At 41.2% G+C, this 23,063-nt stretch overlaps 1 protein-coding gene across 1 annotated transcript in view; it reads right to left on the bottom strand.

Moving 5' to 3' along the window:
• COL13A1 (collagen type XIII alpha 1 chain) overlaps positions 1–23,063 on the bottom strand; it is a 250,216-nt gene that overhangs the window by 41,921 nt on the left and 185,232 nt on the right. The window contains exons 23-28 of the mRNA XM_073596695.1: positions 15,283–15,327; positions 14,540–14,584; positions 6,097–6,249; positions 3,895–3,993; positions 3,306–3,350; positions 576–617 (exon numbers count right to left, since the gene is read on the bottom strand). Of these exons, the coding sequence (XP_073452796.1) occupies positions 576–617; positions 3,306–3,350; positions 3,895–3,993; positions 6,097–6,249; positions 14,540–14,584; positions 15,283–15,327 (429 nt within the window). The remainder of the gene's footprint in view (positions 1–575; positions 618–3,305; positions 3,351–3,894; positions 3,994–6,096; positions 6,250–14,539; positions 14,585–15,282; positions 15,328–23,063) is intronic.

The following is a 23,063-nucleotide window of genomic DNA, read 5'->3' as shown; positions in this document are numbered from 1 at the left end:
GGCTTTAATACTGAGCAGCCATATCCAATGGGAACAGTTTACTGTATTGAATGCACGCTCCTAGCACAGTAACTAAAATGTCATGGGACACTCTTGGTAATCTTCTGATCAAGTGTGGGGCTAATTACTGTGATCACATGATCAGAATGCCCGCCTCTGCTTCCTGACATTTATACTCTCTTAAAGAGCCAGGGGGAGGCATCAGGAAAAGATTAAATAAACATTCTTTTCCTGACACCTATTCTATTTTTTCTTATTAGCCAGGTAATTATAAAATAATACATATTAAAAAAAATTATATTCATCCAGTAGGTGGAACTCTAGTCTGCTTTCCACATGTTTAGCTGTGTTTCCTTAACAGCTTTGCTAAAAATAGCCTATTACTAACAGAGCTCAATAGCTTAAAAAAAACTCAAGGTGCTTTTTTAATAAATATAAAACATCAGTTCAAAAACATATACACTTTAGACAAACTAAAATTTACCCCAAACCATTTTATTTTCTCTTTAAAAATACATTAAATATGAACTTTCAATATGTCAAGGTCCCTTACAACAAAGGCATGCAAAACTTACCACAGGTCCAGAAACACCTGGAGGTCCTGGTGGCCCAGAGACCTATAATAGAACAAACATATTTATGTTACATATAATTAGAAATGCTGTAAGTTCATTGGTTAAGCAACAAGTGGCATTTATAAAAAAATAAATAAATCTGTTTTTCTGTCAATCATTTCCTATACAGCTACATAACCTGTGATGTGACAGTCAGCCATGGGTGTGTTATTGTGACCAGTATTAGCGAGATTGCCATGAATTGTAAAACTGAATAGAGGAGGGGCATTGCAAAATGCTGAAATTATTAAGCAATAGGTGCATGAGGAGTGGTCCTGATTTTATATTTGGTCTACTCAGAAGCATGCAAAGAGAATTGTGTCACCTTTTCATCATGAAGAATTTTGTAAAACATACCTGCAGTGTCAAGAGAATAGGGGTTACGCCTCTTAGCGGGTACCAAGGAGGTATGAATACTGCACTGTTCTTATCTTTAATATACTGTATACAGCACTATAACTAAATGACACGACACTTACTAAACCACTACATATTGTAACTATTTACCATTTTTTCAAATAAAATATTTGCTTTCACATTTTTTATCCTTTGTTGCTAAGTGCAGGCTTCCTGATGGTAACAACAGTCGACCATGTCTGCATAATATGTGTTAAAATGGCAATTTGGAGTCTGCTTTATAAGCCTGTGTGACAGAGTGACAATGTAGGAGCACAATTGGATTGGAACATGGATAGGTTGTTTTCACCTAATAACAAGAAGTACTTAACCACTTCAGCCCTGGAAGATTTGCCGCCTTAATGACCAGGCCATTTTTTGTGATTCGGCACTGCGTTGTTTTAACTGACAACTGCGCGGGCATGCGACTTTGTACAAAAACAAAATTGATGTCCTTTTTAACCCACAAATAGAGCTTTCTTTTGGTGGTAATTGATCACCTTTGCGAATTTTAATTTTTTACGCTGTAAACAAAAAAAGACTATTTCGAAAAAAAAAAACAATTTTTTTTACTTTTTGCTATAATAAATATCCCCCCAATTAAAAAAAAAACAAATTCCTTTCTCAGTTTAGGCCAATATGTATACTTCTACATATTTTTGGTAAAAAAAAAAAAAATCGCAATAAGGGTATTTTGATTGGTTTGCACAAAAGTTATAGCATGATAGGGGCTATATTAATGGCATTTTTATTATTTTTACTAGTAATGGCGGTGATCTGCGATTTTTATCAGGACTGCGACAATGTGGGGGACAGATCGGACACTTTTTTGGGACCATTGACATCTTTACAGCGATCAGTGCTATAAAAATGCACTGATAATTGCACAAAGATCTTGTGAGCCACAGATGGATAAATGCCTATAAAGTGAATTCCAATACCTAAATCAGCTGCACACACTAACCACGTTTCATATCGTGTATGTGACAAAATCAAATAAATTATTGTGTATGCGCTAGGAAAATAAGCTAATACGTGATGAAAATTAAATAAAATAAATAGAATCGAAATAAATTAACAAATACAATATTATAAAATCTATAAATCACAGTGATAAAATATTCAATATTAAATGCTATAAGCAATAATCAGTGCCAATTGCCTGTGAAAAAAATATAACTAAATATATAAATATATAAATCAACATGCAACATGCAAAATGTGGAAAGTCCAGGTGCTAATTAGTATAATAATGAAGTGTCCAACAATTCAGTTCAAATCGATTCATAAAAAATATATATAAAAATATAAAGTGCAAAAATTAGTGTCCAGAAGAGTAGGCATTCCTCATGCTCTTCCTATATGGTGTGCAAACAACGGCATGCTTCAGTGCCCTCCAGTGACCCCCAATTGCTCATGCGCTCACCTCTGAGCGTGTGACACAGTGGTTAAACAGTGTCTAAACACACATTGGAGCCACTCCTGGGCTCATACAGGGTCTGCTGGTAATGATCTGCACCTCGCTCAGATAAACATCAATGGCAACCATAATGCAGAATCAGTCGGAGCCCTGAGCGTGTCACTAGCCACATCGCCTGCCACCAGATGCCATCAGGTGTCCCCAGCGGAGTCTGTCCTTACATCAGGTGCCCCCAGCAGAGTCCCTCCTTACATTCAGCCTGTGTCCCATCAAATGCAGTCTTAACTACTGAGAGAGCTGCTTCTTGGCTATATGTCCCAAGCTATTCATTTCAACTACAAATTTTCGCATATGAGTCTATGTGCATTTAATGTATTTTAGGCATGCTGTTTACTTGTAAAACATTCCCTTGTGTAGACATGCAAAAGAACTGAGACTGATGTCAGGCACGACCTTCTTAGATGTGATGTCACAACCCAAGCAGACTCAGATGTCATTCAAATGACACTTTATAATTCTCCAATTCACTCCTCCCCCTGCAACTACATACAAGTCTGTAGGGAGGTAAGAAAGGGGTGGAGCAGTTGGGCCATCACAGACAGCAATTAGACGCTCCAAGAAGAGGAGAGGGCAAAGATGTCCAAGGAAAGTGGGAGCTGTGCTAGAAAACCAACACTTTTTGGATTGCCAATTCCAGAGCAAGTTCAGAGGCACATTGCAAGTCAATAAAAACAATGTTTATAGAAAGGAAAAAAAATGATGTAAATTAACATCTAAAACACTTGAATTTCCTTGTCTTTTACCAGCAAATTAAATTGGCATCAAGGTTTCTTTAAAAGAGGCAAACGTTTCTAAAATAAAAAAAAAACACTTACGGAGTTTCCAGATTCTCCTTTGTCTCCAGAATCACCCTTCTCTCCCTAGTGGCAATACATTAGCATAATGTCAATTGATATTATACGATATAAAGGCAAATATTAACTTAACACTCACAAATACATTTTTTAAAACTAAAAAAAAAGTAGAACTTGTTTGTATATGGTCATTTTTCAGGTTCAGTATATAAAAAAAATTGGATTCATTGCAATGTAAACAAAAACTTTTTTTTTAAATTCCTAGTTAAATAATCAAGCGAGCCTGTTATTTTGCTGAATTGGCAAAATACGGGTTCGCTTTAAGAAAAGGCAATTACCCAACTATATTTCTACATAGGTCATTTCTCACCATAACCTGTATGATTATACTATCCCATTGGGTCCGAAGACCTACTCTAAAGAAGCCATGGTTTGTATACACTGCACTGATGATGGCCAAATAGCCTTGGCCCTATAATATTAGGCTATATTTGCACAACACACCAGCAGTTCTGGATGTGCATCTAGTCAATGAATAAGACCCCTGACACCTGAGTGTCTTCTGTTTTTAGAAGGCTCTACAAAAGTATTAACATTTTCACATTCTTACTGTAAGCCCTGGAAGTCCAATTGGGCCAGGAAGACCTGGAGGTCCTGGAACTCCTTGGTCGCCACGGTCTCCCTTTTCTCCAGTGGGGCCATCAAGACCCTAACAGCAGAGAAATAATGTCACTGGTATTTACTCACAATTTCAAATGCAGGTACAGTATGTGCAGTATTATGCCTTAAGCTGTCCATAGATCATTCAGCAGACTGAAAACAAGAACAGATTTTTCCATCCAGACAACCAAGGTGGATGGAGGACCCCCCCCTTTTCCGCCAGGACATTGTATTCTGACAGTGGACTTCTCTGCTGTCAGAATACACTGATCAGTGGCTGCAGCCCATGACCAACAAATGTTTTCTAATGTTCCCATTCCACATTCCACAAGCCGATCTAAAGACTGACTTCGGTCAAACTGAAATGGCTACACATGGATCATATTTTGGCTAGTCCCTGCCGAACAGGATGAATTTAAACCCACCAATGGCAAGCTTAAAGATTAGTGTATCTTAAGATCAGGTACAAATTATTAAGTGCTGTTATATATACTGTGTACATACACATATACAGTAATTAGATATACACTGACAGACAGATCTGCCAGCAAATACAATATTTGTGAGTGTGTTCTTATAGACTCTGACAATCTGGATAATTTAATCATTTACCATATTATTTGATGCATAGATAGTAGAAGAAAAAGGGAATAATTGAACTAATTGCTGCAATAAATCACGGAAAAAAATCTTACAGAATAATGTCATAGCAGAAAATTGTTATCAGTTGTAAATCCACCCATACACAATCTGATTATTGCGGGAAATTCAAAAACACTTCACCTCTAGTTCTGAGCATATATGGCTCATGTATAAAAATGCATTTGATGAAAAGGACATTCCTGTGTTTCATTAAGTATGGCCTGTAAACAGGTTCTGTATATAACTATACTACAAATAGACATAAAATGAAACTTCAGGCTGATTGTAAAAGTAAGTACCAACACTCTAAAAGGCATTTATGGATAGCGAGGAGGAAGTAGCTTTCTGATGAAAAAGTACCCCTAAAGTGCTTTCTCAGTTGCTCAGAAATTTGAAATAAGCAACTTGCAGGATAGACTGTCATGTCACTACCTCAAGATGTGGTGCTGGCCATGCAAACCAAAAACTCCAATAACCCTACAGTAGCAGTGGTTGGCTCACAAGGGATATGTTATTTAAAAAAAGGCCACCAGTAGTGTAAACCAAGAACAGGATCAAATCTTCCAATAGAGCCAGCCAGAACCAGCTGCCACACCCTATTATCAGGTACAACAGGATGAGAGGACAGAAGAACTGAAAAAGTGAACATGATGATCAGACAGCACTAGAAGTGCCATTTTGCTCTCTAGGTTTCTTGATGTCATCGTCTGGACTGAAGTGATATATCTGCATAATTGATGGTAGCGTATTAAAAAAAATTGTACGTTTTGTTGGGCTTGCAGTTTTGGGTCTGGGGTTTTCTATCTAAAAAGCATTTTTGAATATTTGTATTGTTTCTTGCCTTTTCTCTTCATATACAGTATGGAAACATCCCATCCATTCTATATAGAGATGATGTCTATCTGTGAGATGAATACTAGATGACCTCTGTATAAGAATGAGTAGGATTTTCTCTGTGCATGTTCAGGGCCGGCAGCTGTGTGGTTTCCTGGAAGTCATATGGTGTGGATCTCTTAGGAGCATAGAAAGATGAGTATTGGGCGGAGTATGGTAACCTAAAAAGATAATTTTAAACCAGAACCAATATCTTTATACAATAACTCAGGACTGTAGTATTTCTACTTTTGATTTGATTTTCACTGTTTCTGGTAGGTAAGGCATTTACCTTGCTGTTCTTACTCAACCTTTCGTATTTTCTATGCTAATAAAATGAATAATATTAGATTGTATTAAATGTAATTTCAAAAGATAAAATATGATCCCCTCATAACTGTCATATAACTGTCACAAGATCTCCCCAATAGCATCCCTGAAAGACCCTAATCAGGAATTAAACTCAACATTTACCAAAAACTGAAATATCATTTTTCGGTTAACTGGTCTTTTTCCATCTTTTATATGGTTTTGCTTCCATTTCAAAAATGTTTATCATTTAATGCATGCTTGATATTTTACTAAAATGCAAAGTAAGTTTCCTTTCATTTAAACACCTATAAAAGTTGTTACTTACGGGTGATCCTGCTTGTCCTACATCTCCTTTATCTCCTTTTGGCCCTTGCATTCCCCTAGGGCCTGTATCTCCCTTTGGTCCTTGAAGTCCATCCTGTCCTGGAGGTCCTACTGGACCTGAAGGTCCAACCTCACCAGGTTTCCCTCGAGGGCCCTAAAACCACAAGAAGATATATTACACTCAAGTCTTTCCTCTAATATTTAAAATTTTGACCCCACAATAAATTAATAATGGACGTGGTAGACCAAACTTTGGATTAAACTATGTGACATGGCAGGGCCGGCCCAACCATGGGACCCAGTGGGACCATTGTCCCAGGCGGTACTTTGAGAGGGGCGGCAGCCGGCCAGTGCGTGCAGTAAAAAGTTGTTAGGAGTACCCGCCGGCCGACCGCCGCACACCCTAATCACCATGCTGTCTTCCGATATCTGCCCGCTGGGATGCTGTGAAAGGCTGCATCCAAGGAGTGTGAAGCTCACGCTGCCTGTGAAACAGTTTCACATTGAGTAGATCGTGAGGCTTGTAAGAGCCGCTGAGTGTGTGAAACTGTCAGCTAATGTAACTGTATGCAGGGAGAGCGATCAGCTGTCACAACTCAGCGGTGATGTCGGGAGTGGGCGGGACCGAACAGCTATCAAACACCAGCCAATGGGATGGGGTCTGGGCGGGCCACTACATTTATGTGGCTCTGCCCTCTTTCAGCCAGATGATTGGCTTGTGTTTGATAGCTGCTCAGTCCACCGGCTCTGCCCACCCCCAACCACGGAGTTGTTACAGCTGATCTCTCTCCCCAAGTGCAGTTACATTAGCTGACAGTTTCACATACTGAGGGGCTCTGGCAAGCCTTATGATCTGCTCAATGTGAAACTCCCCCTCTCTTCTGTCAGTGTCCATCAGTGCTCATGCCTATCAGTGCCAATCAGTGCCACCTATCAGTGCTGCCAATCAGTGCCCATCAGTGCCAATAAGTGCCACCTATCAGTGTCCATCAGTGCTGCCTATCAATGCCAATCAGTGCCACCTATGAGTGCAAATCAGTGCTGCCAATCAGTGCCTATCAGTGCTGCCAATCAGTGCCCGTCAGTGCTGCCAATCAGTGTTACATATCAGTGCCTATCAGTGCTGCCTATTAATGCCAGTCAGTGCCACCTATCAGTGCTGCCTATCAGTGCCCATCAACGTTGCCTATTAATGCCAATTGGTGCCAGCTATCAGTGCTGCCAATCAGTGCCCATCAGTGCTGCTTATTAATGCCAATCAGTGTCCATAAGTGCTGCCAATCAATGCTGCCTATCAGTGCTGCCTATTAGTGCCAATCAGTGATGCCACTCAGTGGCACCTATCAGTGCATACCAGTGTCACCTATTAGTGCCACCTATCAGTGCCCATCAATGCTGCCAATCAGTGCAATCTATCAATGCCAACCAGTGCCCATTAGTGCTGCCTATCAGTGCTGACCATCAGTGCCAACTGTCAGTGGCAATCAGGGCCCATCGGTGCTGCCAAATAGTGCCAACCATTGCTGCCTAACAGTGCCAATCAATGCTAAAAATCTGTGCTACCTATCAGTGCCCATCAGTGCTGCCAATCAGTGCCAATCAATGCTAACAATCTGTGCTACCTATCAGTGGATATCAGTGCTGCCTATCAGTGCCAATCAGTGCCCATCAGTGCTGCCAATCAGTGCCACCTATCAGTGTCAATCAGGGGCCACCTATTAGTGCCCAGCAATGCTGCAAATCAGTGCCAATCAGTGTCCATCAGTGCTGCCAATCAGTGCCAATCAATGCTAACAATCTGTGCTACCTGTCAGTGGACATCAGTGCTGCCTATCAGTGCCAATCAGTGCCCATCAGTGCTGCCAATCAGTGCCACCTATCAGTGCCAATCAGTGCCCATCAGTGCTGCCAATCAGTGCCACATATCAGTGTCAATCAGGGGCCACCTATTAGTGCCCAGCAATGCTGCTAATCAGTGCCAATCAGTGTCCATCAGTGCTGCCAATCAGTGCCAATCAATGCTAACAATCTGTGCTACCTATCAGTGGACATCAGTGCTGCCTATCAGTGCCAATCAGTGCCCATCAGTAATGCCAATCAGTGCCACCTATCAGTGTCAATCAGGGGCCACCTATTAGTGCCCAGCAATGCTGCCAATCAGTGCCAATCAGTGTCCATCAGTGCCGACAATCAGTGTCGGCACTAAACCTAGAGTGGCCTTCTCAATTCTTACCACTACTAAGAATAAAGGTGGAATGGGTCTCCCAGATATTCGACATTATTTCTATGTGTCACTCCTTGATCAAATGAAATTTTGGTTTTCTAATTCAGACAAGAAACTTTGGGTAAATATTGAAAAAGAAGTCACCAAGGGCAATGACATGTGTGCATTAGCTATAGCGTATGCTTTGCTTCCTAAAGTCGTAATACCAAAACTCATCACTGTTAAATCCATGTTGATAGCTTGGAAACACATATTATCTAAATCAAAAGAACTAGGTGAACTAATTAAAATCCCCGTGCCCTTAAGAGTGCTGGAATACTGTAGAGCCCGTATCTCAGTGAATAATTGGATTTCACAGGGGTTTAATTACTATGTCAACCTACCCCTAGACTATAAAGAGATGGTGTTAAAAAAACTTGAACATTTTGAAAGAGTAAAGAAACTTGACCCAGAATCGAGCATGACTATCCCATCAATAATCTGGAAGTTCCTACTGAACAAGCACGCTTGTGATAAGAAAGGAATATCCTTATTTTACAAACTTTTCTCAGAATTCCCTAAATCTGTTAAAACTAATAATATGCTGAAATGGAAAAAGGATCTTTCCTTATCTATTTCTTGGCAACAGTGGAATAAGGCCATAATTCTGAGCACTAAGGCATCATCCTGCGTTGAACATTGGGATAATGCCCAAAAGATATTAAACAGATGGTACCTTACACCATATAAACTTTAATGAAGCACCAAATTTATCTGATGTTGTTATCAGGTTGAATACACAAGTTAATGTTGGCATATAAAAATTACAACACAGTCAAGTTTGAGAAATTGTGGCAAATATGGATCAGTCACCCTAGAGCTTCTACCTCACTCAAAAGCATGAGCTGCAGTTCTTAAACCATATTTCAGTATTATTCCATGAGTAGGCTTCACAGTTCTCTTTTTTTCTAATTTCTTGAATTGTCTTGAATAGGGATGAGCCGAATACCCCCCTGTTCGGTTCGCACCAGAACATGCGAACAGGAAAAGAGTTCGTTCGAACACGCGAACACCGTTAAAGTCTATGAGACACGAACATGAATAATCAAAAGTGCTAATTTTAAAGGCTAATATGCAAGTTATTGTCATAAAAAGTGTTTGGGGATCCGGGTCCTGCCCCAGGGGACATGGATCAATGCAAAAAAAAGTTTTAAAAACGGCCGTTTTTTCAGGAGCAGTGATTTTAATAATGCTTAAAGTCAAACAATAAAAGTGTAATATCCCTTTAAATTTCGTACCTGGGGGGTGTCTATAGTATGCCTGTAAAGGGGCGCATGTTTCCTGTGTTTAGAACAGTCTGACAGCAAAATGACATTTTGAAGGAAAAAACTCATTTAAAACTACCCGCGGCTATTGCATTGCCGACAATACACATAGAAGTTCATTGATAAAAACGGCATGGGAATTCCCCAAAGGGGAACCCCGAACCAAAATTTAAAAAAAAAATGACGTGGGAGTCCCCCTAAATTCCATACCAGGCCCTTCAGGTCTGGTATGGATATTAAGGGGAACCCCGGCCAAAATTTAAAAAAAAAAATGATGTGGGGTTCCCCCTAAATTCCATATCAGACCCTTCAGGTCTGGTATGGATTTTAAGGGGAACCCCGCGCCAAAAAAAAAAAAAAAAAACGGCGTGGGGTCCCCCCAAAAATCCATACCAGACCCTTATCCGAGCACGCAACCTGGCAGGCCGCAGGAAAAGAGGGGGGGACGAGAGTGCGGCCCCCCCTCCCTCCTGAACCGTACCAGGCCACATGCCCTCAACATTGGGAGGGTGCTTTGGGGTAGCCCCCCAAAACACCTTGTCCCCATGTTGATGAGGACAAGGGCCTCATCCCCACAACCCTGGCCGGTGGTTGTGTGGGTCTGCGGGCGGGGGGCTTATCGGAATCTGGAAGCCCCCTTTAACAAGGTGACCCCCAGATCCCGGCCCCCCCCCTGTGTGAAATGGTAAGGGGGTACATAAGTACCCCTACCATTTCACGAAAAAAGTGTCAAAAATGTTAAAAATGACAAGAGACAGTTTTTGACAATTCCTTTATTTAAATGCTTCTTCTTTCTTCTATCTTCCTTCATCTTCTGGTTCTTCTGGCTCTTCTGGTTCTTCCTCCGGCGTTCTCGTCCAGCATCTCCTCCGCGGCGTCTTCTATCTTCTTCTCCTCGGGCCGCTCCGCACCCATGGCATGGAGGGAGGCTCCCGCTCTTCTCTTCTTCTTTTCTTCTCTTCTTCTCTTCTTCATTTTCTTCTCCGGGCCGCTCCACAATCCATGCTGGCATGGAGGGAGGCTCCCGCTGTGTGACGGCGCTCCTCGTCTGACAGTTCTTAAATAACGGGGGGCGGGGCCACCCGGTGACCCCGCCCCCCTCTGACGCACTGGACATGACGGGACTTCCCTGTGGCATTCCCCGTGACGTCACAGGGAAGTCCCGTCAAGTCACCGTGCGTCAGAGGGGGGCGGGGTCATCGGGTGGCCACGCCCCCCATTATTAAAGAACTGTCAGACGAGGAGCGCCGTCACACAGCGGGAGCCTCCCACCATGCCAGCATGGATTGCGGAGCGGCCCGGAGAAGAAAATGAAGAAGAGAAGAAAAGAAGAAGAGAAGAGCGGGAGCCTCCCCCCAATGCCATGGGTGCGGAGCGGCCCGAGGAGAAGAAGATAGAAGACGCCGCGGAGGAGATGCTGGACGAGAACGCCGGAGGAAGAACCAGAAGAGCCAGAAGAACCAGAAGAACCAGAAGATGAAGGAAGATAGAAGAAAGAAGAAGCATTTAAATAAAGGAATTGTCAAAAACTGTCTCTTGTCATTTTTAACATTTTTGACAGTTTTTTCGTGAAATGGTAGGGGTAAGAACCCCCTTACCATTTCACACAGGGGGGGGGCCGGGATCTGGGGGTCCCCTTGTTAAAGGGGGCTTCCAGATTCCGATAAGCCCCCCGCCCGCAGACCCCCACAACCACCGGCCAGGGTTGTGGGGATGAGGCCCTTGTCCTCATCAACATGGGGACAAGGTGTTTTGGGGGGCTACCCCAAAGCACCCTCCCAATGTTGAGGGCATGTGGCCTGGTACGGTTCAGGAGGGGGGGGGGCCGCACTCTCGTCCCCCCCTCTTTTCCTGCGGCCTGCCAGGTTGCGTGCTCGGATAAGGGTCTGGTATGGATTTTTGGGGGGACCCCACACCGTTTTTTTTTTAAATTTTGGCCGGGGTTCCCCTTAATATCCATATCAGACCTGAAGGGCCTGGTATGGAATTTAGGGGGACTCCCACGTCATTTTTTTTTTTTAAATTTTGGTTCGGGGTTCCCCTTTGGGGAATTCCCATGCCGTTTTTATCAATGAACTTCTATGTGTATTGTCGGCAATGCAATAGCCGTGGGTAGTTTTAAATGAGTTTTTTCCTTCAAAATGTCATTTTGCTGTCAGACTGTTCTAAACACAGGAAACATGCGCCCCTTTACAGGCATACTATAGACACCCCCCAGGTACGAAATTTAAAGGGATATTACACTTTTATTGATTGACTTTAAGCATTGTTAAAATCACTGCTCCTGAAAAAACGGCCGTTTTTAAAACTTTTTTTTGCATTGATCCATGTCCCCTGGGGCAGGAGCCAGGTCCCCAAACACTTTTTATGACAATAACTTGCATATTAGCCTTTAAAATTAGCACTTTTGATTTCTCCCATAGACTTTTAAAGGGTGTTCCGCGGCATTCGAATTTGCCGCGAACACCCCAAATTGTTCGCTGTTCGGCGAACTTGCGAACAGCCAATGTTCGAGTCGAACATGAGTTCGACTTGAACTCGAAGCTCATCCCTAGTCTTGAATTAGCGCCTGTTCACAGTTAGAACCCAATGGGGTAAACAGGAGTGTTACTATACTGTTTATGTATGCTTTAATTGATCATTTGTATGACTATTGTCCATTACTTTGATTGAGATTAGGATGTAAATGTTTTACTGCTGTACCTGATTGTTATATACCAAAACCAGCTGCCTTTAATTTTTCTGTTATTTGTATGGAAATTTCAATAAAAATTCTTTAATGATAAAAAAAATAAAATAATGAAGGAGTGGCTTCACAACAACTCCGTGACTGCTCTTGAATGGTCCAGCCAGAGCCCTGACTTAAACCCAATTGAGCATCCCTGGAGAGACCTAAAAATGGCTGTCCACCAACGTTTACCATCCAACCTGACAGAACTGGAGAGGAGGAATGGCAGAGGATCCCCAAATCCAGGTGTGAAAAACTTGTTGCATCTTTCCCAAAAAAAATCATGGCTGTATTAGATCAAAAGGGTGCTTCTACTAAATACCGAGCAAAGGGTCTGAATACTTAGGACCATGTGATATTTCAATTTTTCTTTTTTAATAAATCTGCAAAAATGTTTTTCTGTCAATATGGGGTGCTGTGTGTACATTAATGAGGAAAAAAATGAACCTAAATGATTTTAGCAAATGGCTGCAATATAACAAAGAGTGAAAAATGTAAGGGGGGTCCGAATACTTTCCGTCCCCACTGTAGCTACAAAGGGTGGGCCAACTCAATATTGAACCCTATGGACTAAGACTGGCATGCCATTAAAGTTCATGTGTGGGTAAAGGCAGGCGTCACAATACTTTTGACAATATAATGTGTGTATATGTATACAGTATCTCACAAAATGAGCTAAACCCTATTGAGCATCTGTGGGGCATCCTCAAATGGAAGGTGGAGGAGCGCAAGGTCTCTAACATCCACCAGCACCGTGATATCATCACTGAGGAGTGGAAGAGGACTCCAGTGGCAACCTGTGAAGCTCTGGTGAACTCCTTGCCCAAGAGGGTTAAGGCAGTGCTGGAAAATAATGGTGGCCACACAAAATATTGACACTTTGGGCCCAATTTGAACATTTTCACTTAGAGGTGTACTCACTTTTGTTGCCAGAGGTTTAGACATTAATGGCTGTGTGTAAGTTATTTTGAGGGGACAGCAAATTTACACTATTATACAAGCTGTACACTTACTACTTTACATTGTAGCAAAGTGTTATTTCTTCAGTGTTGTCACATAAAAAGATATAATAAAATATTTACAAAAATGTGAGGGGTATACTCACTTTTGTGAGATACTATATATATATATATATATATATATATATATATATATATATATATACACACACACACGCATGTGTGTTTGAGCTTTGGGGTGCACACCCTAATGCAATAGGCTATGACCCTCACCCTGTCCATTTTGCCACCAGTGAGTTCCCCAAAGCAGCATTGTCTGCAGGAGTCTGAATCAAAACTGTAAGTACAAACACACATCACAAGTTTATGAGACATGAGACCCTGATAGGGACTTGCCTTGCCCAGCCCTGATTAACCACTTCAGCCCCGGAAGAATTTGCCCCCTAATGACCGGGTCATTTTTGCGATACGGCACTGCGTCAATTTAACTGACAATTGCGCACTCGTGCGACGTTGTACCCAAACAAAATTGACGTCCTTTTTTTCCTACAAATAAAGCTTTCTTTTGGTGGTATTTGATCACCTCTGCGGTTTTATTTTTTGCGCTATAAACAAAAAGGGTTTTGATTTGAACGTAATGGTTTGTGATATAATTTTGCATATGGACAAGGTTGCAGTTGCATGCAAATCTGATTTTCTGATATATTTAATTTTAATTTTAATTATCATGATATAAAATAATGAATGTGGGGGCTTTTTGGTGGGAGCTATTTTGTTTGGGGGGGGGGGGGCAGCATTTCATTTCTGGGCCCAGGCAGCACAATGTCTTGGGCCGGCCCTGTAACATGGTCGCCCACCTGTTATCTTCTTTGATGAGACATCAAAATGGAAGCAGTAAAAAATTTATAAGGAACAAAAAATGTAACAAAATTTCAGTCTAAGACCTATGAGCTCCTCATAGATTGTAAACAGAAAAAGGCGGTTTTAAAATACAAAACAAAACTGATAAGAAGTACACTAATATTTAAATAATAAAACTCTATTCATCATTTAAAAAACAATCAGGGCAATTTTCTTATTTTTGAATGCGTAATTTTTGTGATTTTCTATTATGATGCAAACCACATCCTATTGGTTAATAAATCATTGAACATATGTATTTGGGGTTTTTTGGCTATTATTATGTTGAACAAATACTGAAAGACCAACCAGTAACTCGTCTGTCCTACCTTGTCCCCGTCATGGCCAGGAGGGCCAGGCAATCCAATTTCACCCTGACAATGTAGAAATGAACATACACTTATTATATATTTAGTTGCTGAATGTATTCATTTTCTTTTTTTTCTTTTTTGCTCAGCATGTAACGAAATGAAAACATTAGAGATTTATCGCATGTATTGTAATACAGCGTGTCCTTATTTCCCAGTATATTGTATCTTTTGAGAATACAACATTGCTTGTGTTGGTATGGCGATCTGTCAGTATGGGGCTCCACTGGTGTATAGATCACCCATGCTCACCATAACAATATTAAAAAAAATGAGTGGACCAGAAAGAAATAGCTAAAAAAAAAATAATGAATAGCAAAATAACAGGAACAAATGAACAAACTAGACATACATTAGAAAGTTAAGAATATGGTGCAGATATGTCATAAAGGTAAACTTTCAATTTAGGAAACATGTTCTTTCCCACTTAGGTCACAACTTTGTAAAAAGTATTTATACATTCTCAAAAATAGTCTAGATTTAGCTACTTATGAGCTCTTCCTATATGCTAGGTCCTAAAAGCTCAATACACATGTGCACTTTCCAAAGCATTTTCTCTGTTGTGCACCAGAAGGAACGGTTCCTAAAATATCTGACAGGCTTTGACACCAATTCTTTTCACTGGCCCATTCAATACAAGACATTGCAGCCATCATGGCAATTTTATAAGCTCAATCAATCAGTTATATTTTTTGTGTACTTACCTTCTGTCCTGGTACACCTGGAACACCTGGTGGCCCAGGAGGACCCTGAAAATAGAATATTTTGACAAAAATATTAATTTCCCATTATTTTAACAGAAAGAAAGATTGAAGAAAGATCCCATTATATTATTTATGGAGGTTCCACAAATGTCTACATAGCATGGATAACATTTCAGTGTTAGACTGGGGTTTACACCGATCACTGAGAAATTCTGTTAATGCCCCAACAATAGGGTAAAAAATAATAAATTTTTTGAAATATAATCACTTCATGCTACAGACATGCAATATTCTCAAGTCTAGATATGTGAAAAGGTCACACAGGCCTTGACTTGGAGCTACAACATGTCAGGAGACCCGCTCTTTTCATTTTCTAAAAAAAAAAAGATTGTCATGTGAGCCTAAAAAAAAAACAAAAGTCTATATATATATATATATATATATATATATATATATATATATATATATAGTCAAATATTTTCAAATGGGCTCATTAAAATTTTTTATATTAGTCATAGTGCAGAAACCTAGTCAGAACCTCCTAGAAGATTTGCATTTAATGGCCACCCCAATATAGATCCACTTATTTACAAGAATTAATGAACTCTAATATGAGTTATAATTACCTTATAATAATGACTAGTTCAGTAAATGATGTTTCAAACAACAGGTGACCTGTGTTTATATGAGACCATGCCTCATGGTCTTTGATTTATTTCTGCACTGCAGACTTTGTGGGTTTTACACAATTACCACGATCTTGAAACAATAGAATACATGGGCAAAAAAGAACCAGAAAAATCTGTTGATTATAAACAACTGTTGAAGGAACACATATGATCTGCCATGATTTAAACCAGGCAAACCTCCACAGACCCACTTTATACTGCTTCCTAGCTGACCTTATAGAAATCTAACATAATAAAAGCTCAAAAGGGGGAGAGGAGGGATTTGGGGCTTTAAGTGAAGCACGGGGTTAGAATAGAATACAATGGTGAATATTAAAATATTTAATATTCTGTGAAAACATGATTATACATTTAATCCATATATATAGAAATACATACTATTCACAGTGTCGATTTCTACAACAGTGGTAACTGGTAATAACATGGTTATAAATGAAAGTCATGGTAAAATTTTCATTTATTCATTTATAACCATGTTATTACCAGTTACCCTGTTGTAGAAATCGACACTGTGATTAGTATGTATTTTTATATATATGGATTAAATGTATGTAATCATGTTTTCACAGAATATAAAATCTTCTAATATCCACCATTGTATTCTATTCTAACCCCGTGCTTCACTTAAAGTACCAAATCCCTCCTCTCCTCCTTTTTTGCTCATACTGACAGGGATGGAGGCGCATGACCTTACCAGGCCATGGACTCATTTAAAGTCCCAATATTCCCCATTCCCATTTTCCCAACTAATTAATTATATACTAAAAGCTCAGTTCACCTAAATAAGCTTTTACGAGGAAAAAAAGTAATCAGTGCCACCAAGTGCAAACAAACCTATAACCAAGAGACTGATACAGATCATAATATTCACAATATTGCTATAATTTACAGACAAGGAGCATCTCAGGATAACATGAACAATGCAAAATGTTGCCCTTTCCCTGCAGGGGATGCTAAGCACCATGAAATCAGTTCAGGCTAACAATGAGCTGTCAGTTCTGATCACTACAGCACTGAAAGTCAATTAGTCTGAAATCAGTTGGTTAATAAAATGTATTTCTAAAAGTGCTCTCTCTCTCTCTATGCCTTGCAGCAATCTATAGACAAGGCAAAGCCAGATACTGTCAAGTATACAGTAGATGTGTGTTTTAAATAAGGCCTTTTGCCATATCACTACACACAGTCTGGATTATATTAAAGCAACCAATGTGGCAAATGTTTATCCGATAAATAGTTACTAGTCTACAGAATACAATCTGCAGCAATAAAAAATTATATCCGAATCACCTGTGTTATACCCACCTATGAGATTTGGAGTTAAAATTTGTTCTGAGCAGTTTGTAAGAGCGTCAACGTATCTGAGGTTTTATAGTCGACAAGAAATGGACAGAGCGTGTGGGCCAAAAGCCTGTTATCTGCTGTCAGCCTATACGTTTCCATGCATTCAGAGCAGCCAGCTGATCAATATCTCCTAAATTAGATTGCATTGAGTCTGTGTGTGGCTCTGTTTGGGAAAGCATGTGGGAGAGAGATGGCCGACAGTAAGATATTAAGGCCAAAGAGGGATAGAATTTCCACTGCAGGCAACAGGGAAGGCAAACATTCTACTAATTGCATTTCAAGCAATCTGAAATTCCTGTGCATCTACTGGCTGAACCATGACGCTGAATGCTAAATGTACATTCACTTCCACTTCTCACATTGGTGCCTGCTGTGCAGTTCCAAGATTCACGTTGTTGGTCAATTAATAGCAAGAAGAAGAAATCATTGCTTTAAAACCTGGATTACTAGTCATTACTGTTATTCTCACATAGTGTTATAGAATTCTAATACGAATAACTGCCATTTAATTTACTTCCAAATGTTAAAATTTTGTAAAATACCCATTGCTTTTATTTCCAACACTTTATTATAAACAGTGTGACATCCATCTGAATGTACTAAATCCATTGGGAATTCATTTGATTTTTTCTGAGGTTTAGTTCATATTTTTAATTGTAAACCCTGAAAAATGAATCTTTAATCACAAAGAAAAGAGAAAATGAAAGAAACCTATGTAATCCAAAACATGTTACAATATATGCCTAAAATATTAGGGCCAACGTTTACAAGTGCAACTGTAGACCTAAAGTGGTTATAACCCTACAATTAAAAAAAAGCTTATGTCTCTTTAAGGCATGATATATAGAAGAGTGCTTTTGCAGTGTCATGTCTTCCTTTCCATGGTATACAATACCTGGTTGATCATGCCTGTTCCCGTGTTCCCCTCTGTAATCTGATTATGTTTATCATGGCTCCATGATAACATGGTCAGTTTACGCGCCTCTTTCAACCTGCTGTGTCTTTAGCATCTGGGCATCTCCCCCTCCCTCTCTCCCTGTCATTTCCGTAGTCTGTAGTCTATGTCAGTGGTCATCAACCCTGTCCTCAGGGCCCACTAACAGGCCAGGTTTGCAAGATAACTGAAATACATCACAGGTGCTATCATTTGCTGCTCAGTGATTGCAGTATTCTAGTCTGCATCTCCCCAAGGTAGTACATAAAACTGGCCTGTTAGTGGGCCCTGAGGACAGGGTTGATCACCACTCGTCTATTTGAAGCCAATCTCCTCCCTGCCCCTCCCTTCCTGCCTTTATTAAGTATTCTGCTGCAGTTGTTCCTCCCCTTTAGTAAAGTGGTTGCAAAGTAACATCTATTATATACTTTTATCCTCTCTAATAAGTGCAGTGTGTGTGTTTTTTTTAATTTTATTTTAAAGCTAAAAACCTTCATTGCCCAGCTCTGCTGTGTGGTCAAATTTCCTCCCTTTGCTAGCTTGCATACGTCTGAGGGGAATCTCAGCCCCTTCCCATTGTACTCCTTAGATCAAGAATGAGAGCAGAGGGAGGACACGTGATCACACAGCAGATCTGGGCAAAGAAGGTATTTAAAAAAAAACACACACACTGTATGTGATGATATCAAGTGTTAAAGTGTTAAAGTTCATGCACACTAGCGCTTTTTATAAGCTCAAAAAATGCTAGAAAAAACGCCGAATGAAAAGTGCTGATGGGGGGTGTGGCTAGCTGGCCCCGAAGATGGCCGCTTGATTTCACAGCTCCTCAGTGAGGAACACTGGAGCGTTTAAAGCCTGCCAGACACAGCGGACCCGAGCCATCTCTACCCCAGAGCCTCAGCACAAGCCAGACTACAATGTCCCGCAAAAGGATGAGGGATTACAAGCCCAAAAAGCTTACCACCTTCATGTTCCCGCCGGAGGCCCAGGTCAGTGAAATCCATGATGGCGGTGGCCTCGCCGCGCCGCGGGAGGCATATACAGCGCTCCCCTTGTCTCCCACACAAGACACAGAGACTGATCCTCTCACTAACAGCCCAGCCAAGGCCCAGATGTGGATGGGCTGCCCCAAGCGCTAATCACAGCCCAAGTCTTTCAATCTAACCAGGCCCTGCACAGCTCCATGGCATCCTTCCCCACCTCAGGGCAGCCAGTCACGGACACTACACTAAAAGACATGCTCATGTCACTGCAATCATCTTTGATGACAGACCTCTCAACCCTGTTCCATAAAATCAATACTGATATGAGTGAAATGGGACAGAGGGTTACTACCATAGAAAAGGGCATGGCGGAATGTACAGCCACTGTAAATGATTTGACTGACACGTATGAAGAGGTGAAGGATGAACAGGATTGGTTCCGGGCCAAGCTGGCCGATTTAGAGGACCGTTCCAGACGTAATAACGACGTAATAACGTGAAATTAAGGGGAGTCCCTGAGACTATACCACCAGCAGACCTGCAAAAGTATGCTTAAGACCTTATACACACCATTCAACCAGATGCTTCGCCCAGAGACATTATTATAGACAGGATTCATAAAATAGCGAAGCCCTCCCATCTAGCAGCAACAGTACCATGGGATGTACTCATGCGGGTACACTTCTTTCACATAAAAGAGAGATTGATGTATGAAGCAAGAAATAAATCACCAGTGACCCGCCCGTACGATGGGGTCCAGATATTCCCAGACCTCTCCAAGTACATGCTTCAGCTCAGACAGAACCTGAACCCTGTCACTAAAGGCCTCCACAACCACAAAATCCTGTACAAGAGGCGATATGCCACGACCCTCCTTATCACAAAGAATGGCACCACTCATGCTGTCGGTGACCTGCAGAAAGGAATGCATCTACTACACGAAGGGGGCATCATCCTAGAGCCCCCCACAAATACGGCCCCTCCTCTACCACAGCGCAAAATGCTGCAACCTCGACGCTACCAAGGAACCAAAGGACACCAGTCATGAATTACTACCTGATCAAGACAGGCTGACATCAACAATGAAAAAATCTCCCTCACTGTTCACTGTTGAATACACAGTTCTTCTAAGTTACTAACTGTTTCCCCCTACAGTGGCCTGTTTATCGATCTGTTCACGCCGCAGCTATTCCTGTACTGACCTATTTACACCTAACAGGAAAATCTCCAGTGGTATACCTGCTTTTTTTTTTTTTTTTTTTACAGCTATTCTGACTTGTCTTTTTCCACAGCTCCAGTTTTAGGCTCACAGCACCGTAGATACTCCCACCCAGTGGGCTCACCATCTCTGGTTAAGTAAACCTTCTCTGCCGCCTGCCTACCTCTACCTAACTGTGATGCCCTGTATACACGGTCTGATTTTCCGACGGAAAATGTGTGATAGGACCTTGTTGTCGTAAAATCCGACCGTGTATGGGCTCTATCACACATTTTCCATCGGAATTTCCGACACACAAAGTTTGAGAGCAGACTATAAAATTTTCCGACAACAAAATCCGTTGTCGGAAATACCGATCGTGTGTACACAAATCTGATGCACAAAGTGCCACACATGCTCAGAATAAATTAAGACACGAAAGCTATTGGCTACTGCCCCGTTTATAGACCAGACGTACGTGTTTTACGTCACCACGTTCAGAACGATTGGATTTTCCGACAACTTTGTGTGACCGTGTGTATGCAAGACAAGTTTGAGCCAACATTCGTCGGAAAAAAATAATGGATTTTGCTGTCGGAATGTCCGATCAATGTCCGACCGTGTGTACGGGGCATGAGTGTTTACCATTTCATTTCACATTTCACACGCCACCGGAACCCAGCAATGCCGATTAACATTCTATCACTTAACGCCAAGAGACTAAACCATCCAGCTAAAAGGCATTCCCTATGGCTCACTGCGGAAAAACTCCATAGTGACATCATTTGTGTCCAAGAGACACACTTGCTGCCCAAGTCAACAACCCTCTGTTCTAATAGCAAATACTCCAATATCTACCATTCTACATATACGTCAAAGAAAAGAGGAGTCCTCATAGCTATTAAAAACAACATAGATTTCCACCTGATACAGGAGATTTCTGATCCCCACGGTAGATTCTTAATTCTACTCCGCACCATTAACAACATTAAATACACTTTACTGAATGTATATGCTCCCAACGCCCAACAGATGTCCTTTCTTCGGAAGATCATACGCATAGCACAAGAAGGCCACCTACTTGTATGTGGTGACTTTAACTTGGTAGTCGACATACATATGGACACTACTTCTGTAGCAAACAGAGAGAATCCCCCCTGAAGCAATTCGGTGTGTGTATTGGTCCAGCAACGCACCAACACCTTTGCAGCCATTGTGCTATCTGCTGGGTGTTTGGTGTGCTCCTGTACCTTTAAGAAGGGGTGGGCTCCCTTCAGTCCACCTGCCCTCACTTATCTATTACAATGTATGTGCCTCCACCGTGGGGACACTCAAATTGTAGTGATAGGACCACAGGTTACTGGGTGCCGTGATGTGGCTCTGTGGCTTACGCATGCGTTTGCAAATGCATGCGGACTGAATCCCTGTTTTTAACGCATACTATTAGACAGGTCAATTGGTTGTCTGCGAGCTGGTGGTAAGTAGGCTTGGATTTTTTTCCTGGGCATTCCCCAGGTTTTGTTGATGCTATCCCAACCATTTAACATAACGTATGGTACACGCCAAGGATGCCCCTGATCACCATTGATATTTAACTTACTGATGGAACCCCTGGCAGAACACGTGCGTTCAAATCCCCTGATCACTGGTCTGATGATAGGCAAAACCTCACATAAAATAAGTCTCTTCGCAGACGACGTCATCTTGATCCTGTCTAACCCGACAACCTCTTTAGCAGAAGCCCACAAATTACTAGAATGGTTCGGAAAGTTCGTCTATTATAAATTGAACGCATCCAAATCACACATTCTAGATCTTAAACTTGACGCCACAACAAAAAAATCACTACAAGTCCAATACCCGTTCTCCTGGCCAGACAAAAGCCCTGCTATCTGGGGATACACCTTACAAACTACAAACCTCTCCTCGCCAAGCTACATTCAGACACACAATCCATAATCAAACAAGAATTATCGTGGTCAGGTTGACTTGCAGCATTTAAAATGCTCCATCTACCACAAATCCTCTACTTATTCAGGAGCCTCCCTATCTCCATACCCAAATACTTCTTTAAATCTCTCCAAACCTTATTCAATAAATGTATCTGGAAAGGGTCCAAACCCAGATGTGTACACTCTAAACTTTTGAAACATAAATCAGCGGGAGGATCAGGAACTATAGATTTTGAGGACTACTACACAGCCTCACTGTTAGATAACTGAATGGTTCTGTCAGTGCCCTACTAAGCTATGGAGTAACATGGAAAACTTGTCACTGGTACGCCCTAATTTAAAGTGGTGGTTAATGAGTATCCCATTAGGAATTAAACTGCCTTCGGCACTATCCCCTACCATGTTAGCCACGGCTAAAGCGTGGAAAACCTTGATCCATGAAAGCGCCAAACACTCCACCAATCCAGCGATACCAATCCCAGTAGAATCCCTCCATCATCTATCACCAGACTTATCCCTGTCCCAATGGTCCAAATATGGATTCCTATACATCCATAACCTTCTCCAAGACTCCCGTATAAAAACCTTTCAACTCCTCCAAAAAGAATTTAAACTGCCTTCCACTGATTTTTTTTACCTACATCAGAGTCAAACATTGCCTTGGGTACAACTAAACAACGCTTC

The sequence above is a fragment of the Aquarana catesbeiana genome, linkage group LG08, assembly GCF_042186555.1.
Source record: "Aquarana catesbeiana isolate 2022-GZ linkage group LG08, ASM4218655v1, whole genome shotgun sequence".
In the NCBI taxonomy this organism is placed as follows: Eukaryota; Metazoa; Chordata; class Amphibia; order Anura; family Ranidae; genus Aquarana; species Aquarana catesbeiana.
Note: the sequence above shows the minus strand (reverse complement) of the source record. Positions and strands in the feature narration are given on the sequence as shown.